General features: G+C 48.9%; 1 protein-coding gene across 1 annotated transcript in view; it reads right to left on the bottom strand.

The window, feature by feature from the left end:
* The window catches only part of LOC119578113 (uncharacterized protein ZK546.14-like), a 31,613-nt gene that overhangs the window by 536 nt on the left and 26,077 nt on the right, over positions 1-5,000 (bottom strand). The window contains 5 exon segments of the mRNA XM_037925841.1: positions 1-527; positions 2,002-2,127; positions 2,990-3,678; positions 3,680-4,563; positions 4,953-5,000. The exon segment at positions 1-527 is cut by the window's left edge and continues 536 nt beyond it; the exon segment at positions 4,953-5,000 is cut by the window's right edge and continues 80 nt beyond it. Coding sequence (XP_037781769.1) covers positions 3-527; positions 2,002-2,127; positions 2,990-3,678; positions 3,680-4,563; positions 4,953-5,000 — 2,272 coding nt within the window. The 3' untranslated portion in view covers positions 1-2.

Genomic DNA, 5,000 nt, shown 5'->3' with positions numbered 1-5,000 from the left:
CCTCAGAACCTGGGCACATCGAGGAGGACGCCGCACTCTTCGATCCAGATTTCCTTGGTCACCACCAGCCACACCGCCTCCTTCAGGTAGCTGAGTCCGGACGTCACCACGCCGAAGGGACAGGCGAAGCTCCTGTTGGGGTCGCCCTCGGTGCAGATGAGGAACTGCGAGTCGAAGCAGCGGTGTCCCGAGCCGCCCGCGGTGATCATGCCGGCCTCCATGGGCTGCGCGTAGTCGCCCCCGAACTCCAGCTCCTCGACGAGCGCCTCGCCGCCCCGCCCGTTGTTGAACTCGTAGTCGCCGCCCTTGAGCCTCTCGCCCGGCGCCTCGGGGTTGCACACCTCGAAGAACTTGGAGCTCTTCAGGGACGCCCCGGTCTCGCCCGTGCACAGCAGGAGGAAGTTGCTGGCCCGACGCAGGTGGCCGAACAGTGTGATGTAGACGCGGCCCAACATACGCTGTTCGTACTCGATGTCCAGGAACACCGTCGGGGACTTGGTGGGGATGAGGGCGTTCAGGACACTTGACTGAAAGGGAAGTTTGGGTTCAAGGAAATATACGTCTGTTTATAGAGGCATTCACGACCTGGGGACGAGCTGACATGTAAAGAGAAAAAGATAATTTAAAAGTCTCAAATCAATTACTATATATATATATATATATATATATATATATATATATATATATATATATATATATATATGTCTTGAACATAATTTCTAAACAATGGCAGAACGAAAGAACACAACAAGAGATAATGAATCTGAAATAAAGAGAAAGGCTGTAATAGAATTTTTCTTCTCAAACTGTGTCATCAGAAAAAAAAATCGCATTAATGTAGCACTGGTGAAGGTCGAGAAAGTAGTCAGTGGCAAAAGATTAAGGAAACTGGGTTATATGCAAAGGGCGGTTCGAGTTTTAGCTTAGTTAGCCTATCTGCTTACACAGGCTATTTTTATATTCGTATCAGCCATTCTTGAAATAAGAATATATTCATGATGGAAAGCCGGTGTTAATATCATTATTTTCTAAAAAAAATACCTTACACAAAACTACAAACAGCACAGAAATATGCGTCTTGGATAAAACATACACCTATTCTCTGTCTGTCTGTGTTTCTCTCTCTCTCCCTCTGTCTGTTTGTCTGTCTGTCTGTTCGTTTCTCTCTCTCTCTGCCTATCTGTCTGTCCGTTTCTCTCTCTCTCCCCCTCTCTGTCTGTCTGTCTGTTTCTCTCTCTCTCCCTCTCTCTGTCTGTCTGTCTGTTTCTCTCTCTCTCCCTCTGTCTGTCTGTCTGTCTGTCTCTCCCCCTCTCTGTCTGTTTCTCTCTCTCTCCCTCTCTCTGTCTGTTTCTCTCTCTCTGTCTGTCTGTCTGTTTATCTCTCTCTCCCTCTCTCGGTCTGTCTGTCTGTTTCTCTCTCTCTCTCCCTCTCTGTCTGTCTGTCTGTTTCTCTCTCGCCCCCTCTGTCTGTCTGTCTGTCTGTTTCTCTCTCTATCTCCCTCTGTCTGTCTGTCTGTTTCTCTCTCTCTGCTGTGTGGTGCAGCGGTAGCGATCTCGTCTAGCAATCTTGCTGACCTGCGTTCAGATCCCTCGCCACCAGTGGATGGTAAACCCTGGCCATTCCTTGCACACAGGGGGTCATTTAGAAGTAGTAATATGAAACATTTTGATCTTTTGTCACAAATGCAATCAAACCAAACCTTTAACCTTTAACCTCACTCTCTTTGTCTGTCTGTTTCTCTCTCTCTCCCTCTCTCTGTCTGTCAGTCTGCTTCTCTTTCTCTCCTTCTGTCTGTCTGTTTCTCTCTCCACCTCTCACTGTCTGTCTCTCGCTCTCTTTCTCTCTGTCTCACCCACACACACACACAAACACTGTGTGTACACATTGTTAACGCATACAAAACCGATCTTTACACTCTCTCATCTACCCCATTACCGCCATGCCTTTAACCAAAAAAATATACACGCTTCACTCCTCCCGAACACCATGGATATTTCTCACCTTAATCAACACGTCGTAGGGGAGATCCTGCGCCTGGTGGGAGTACACATGCAGCCCCTGGGGTTCCCACTGCACGCGGGCCATCAACCCTCCTCGGCCTTCCACGCACACCGTTAGGCTCGGTACCTGGGCGGCATAGGTCAGTGTGAGGACTTGGGTACGTGGGCGCGAGTACGGAGGTCATGAATATGCAGACGGCGAGGGGGATAGGAGACGAAATTGACGAGGGGGAAGGAGAGCGCTAATGAGTGACGTTAATTGGCGTTCTGTTTGATATATGTGGGTGAGGGAGAGAGAGGACGAGAGAGAAGGAGGGAGAGACGGATAGAGAGGGAGGGAGGGAGAGGGATAAGAAGAGAGAGAGAGAGAGAGAGAGAGAGAGGCAGAGAAAGAGAGAGAGAGAGAAAGAGAGAGACAGAGAAAGAGAGAGAGACAGAGAAAGAGAGAGAGACAGAGAAAGAGAGAGAGACAGAGAAACAGGCAAAGAAGAAGACGAAGAGTAGGACTATAAATTAAAAAAGTGATGTCATTCATTGTATATAAAAAAAAGTTAGCAACGCATGTCGTAAATGATTTCACCGTCTCACAGTTACCTGCGTTTGTAAGTAACTTGTAGGCCTACAGTTAGTGACAGTTATTCCACTGCTTACATCGCCCAACGACGAAAAACTACATTAACTTTATAAATTCTTAGATTTCATTGGAGACTTTAACATTAGTCTGACAACACCTAATACCTGATATTTTTCTCTCAGTGCATTAACATAAATTTATAAATTAACAGTAATTCAATGTATGTATTGACAGAAATCAACAGAAATGTATAAATTGACAGAAATCAAGAGAAATGTATAAATTGACAGAAATCAAGAGAAATTGTATAAATTGACAGAAATTAACAGAAATGTATAAATTGACAGAAATTAACAGAAACGCATAACTGTATAATAGAACTTTCGACCAAGTAATAATTAAAAAAAACAATTACCATCATCAGTTCTGTCGCTATCCTGTCCTTCTCGTCCGGATCAAGTTCAAACATGGCGCCTTCTTCGTCTTCCTTGGCCGCTGTGGCTCCTCTCGCCTCCTCTTCTTTCTTCTTCTCCTCTTCCGCCTTCTCCTCCTCCTTTTCTTCCTTCTCTTTCTTGTCATCCTTCGCCTCCTCCCTCGCCTCGCCTGTCGCCCCTGCTTCGTTCTCCTTATTCTCAGCTTCTTCTGGTTTATTGCTCTTCCCTGTTTCGAGGTCGAGGCCCTTGATGTTCTGCGACTCCGCCTCGCCCTCCTCCTTGTCGCCGTCGGCCTGCACCCTCTTGGACAGGTCCATCGTCTGCGCTCTCTTCAGGGCCTGTCTCGCCAGCCGCCCTCGCGGTCTCTTGGCGGTCGAGGGCGCCTTCTTCGCCTCCTTCTTGGTCTCGGCCTCTCTCTTCGCCTCGGCCTCTTCCTTCGCCTTCTCCTTGTCCTTCTCCTTGTCCTTCGCAGGGCTGGCGTTGGGAGGCTCGGTGGCGGCCTTCGGGGGTCGGTGGCTGCGGACTCTTGGCTCGCGTCTTTCTTCGCTGGGGGGTTGTTTTCCGTCTCCTTCGTCTCCTTGTTCTCCTTCTCGTTGCTCGGTTCTCTGTTTTCTGCTTTGGCTTCGGTTTCCTCTTTCTTTTGCTTGTCTTCGTTTTCCACTTTTCCTTGTCTTTGTCACTCTGTTTGTTCGCGTCCTCCTTCTCTGTCGGCGATTCTATCTTCTCGGATTTCTCTTTCTTCTCCACTTCCCTCTCGGGCGTAATGGACGGCTCTCGGGACACGGGGGCGACGACGGGCCTCTTCTTCCACGGCTTCAGGAGCTTGGGCGACGGCACTTGCTCGGGCTCGCTGCTGGCGTTGTTGTTCTTCTCCTTCACCGCCTTCCGCTCCTTCTCCATCAGCTTCTTCTCCTTGAGCTCCTTCTCGGCGGCCGCGGCAGCAGCGGCGGCGGCTATTCTTTCCTTGACCTTGAGGATCTTCTGGCGCTTTTTGACCTCTTCCTCCGTCAGCACCTCTTCCTCGCTCTCGTCCGTGCTTCCCTCGTCTTCATCGTCGTCGTCCTCTTTGTCGTTGCTCTCGCCATCCTTTGCCTGTTTCGTTTTGTCATCGCCTTCCTTCTCTTTGTCTTCCTTCGCGATGTCTTCCTTTCCCTTGTCTTCCTCGTTCTCTTCGGGAGAGTCCTGCTTTTTCTCCTCGGCCTCCTTCTGAAGTTCGGCTTCCTTCTTCTCGCCCTGAGCCTTGGCCTGGTCCTTCTTGAGCGACGCGGGACCCAGGCCCAGCTTGGCGTCGTGGAGGTTCCACTTGAGACCCAAGAACTTGGCGGCTTCGGAGAGTCTGGTCGTCGGGGCGATGCCGTCCACCTTCTTCACGCCCTTCATGAGGTCGCGGGCTTCCTCCATGTCCTTCCTCAGCACGCATATGGTGCGGAGGGCGTCGTTGATGCCTTTGGCGCTCTTGTAGACCATGTCGTACAGCCGCCGCTCTCTGATGTCTAGCGTCTCCATGAACTTGTTGGCGAGGTCGTTGATCGCGTCCTTCATCTCAATGATGTACCTGAGGCGGAAGGAAGGCTTACGTGGCTGCTCGCTTTGGTGTTTTCATTCATTTATTTATTTGTTTATTTATTTGCAAGTGGAAACTGATTACGAGTGTGGGTGAATGTAGGATATAAATGTTGATAACCGAATGAAAGAGGGAAAATAAGATTATCAAATAATTAAATGTTATTCATACATATTAGATGAAACGAAATCAGGAGAAATACAGTTCTGCAATACTTTATCATATGGTAACTTGGATATCGCCGCTGCAGGAACTTACTCCCAAAGAAGCCTTGGAATGAAACGGGAAACTTAAAACGTTTATCATGCAGCTCCAACAGCAATTCTTAATCTCACACAAACTTTTCACCTTGGTACTTTAACGCACGTTCTCGTCCTTACCTTGTTGCCTTGATGACGTCATGGGAGTGAGTGGGATGGTCCTCGAAC

This window comes from Penaeus monodon, chromosome 10, assembly GCF_015228065.2.
Source record: "Penaeus monodon isolate SGIC_2016 chromosome 10, NSTDA_Pmon_1, whole genome shotgun sequence".
NCBI lineage: Eukaryota > Metazoa > Arthropoda > Malacostraca > Decapoda > Penaeidae > Penaeus > Penaeus monodon.
This window is presented reverse-complemented; position numbering and strand designations above follow the sequence as displayed.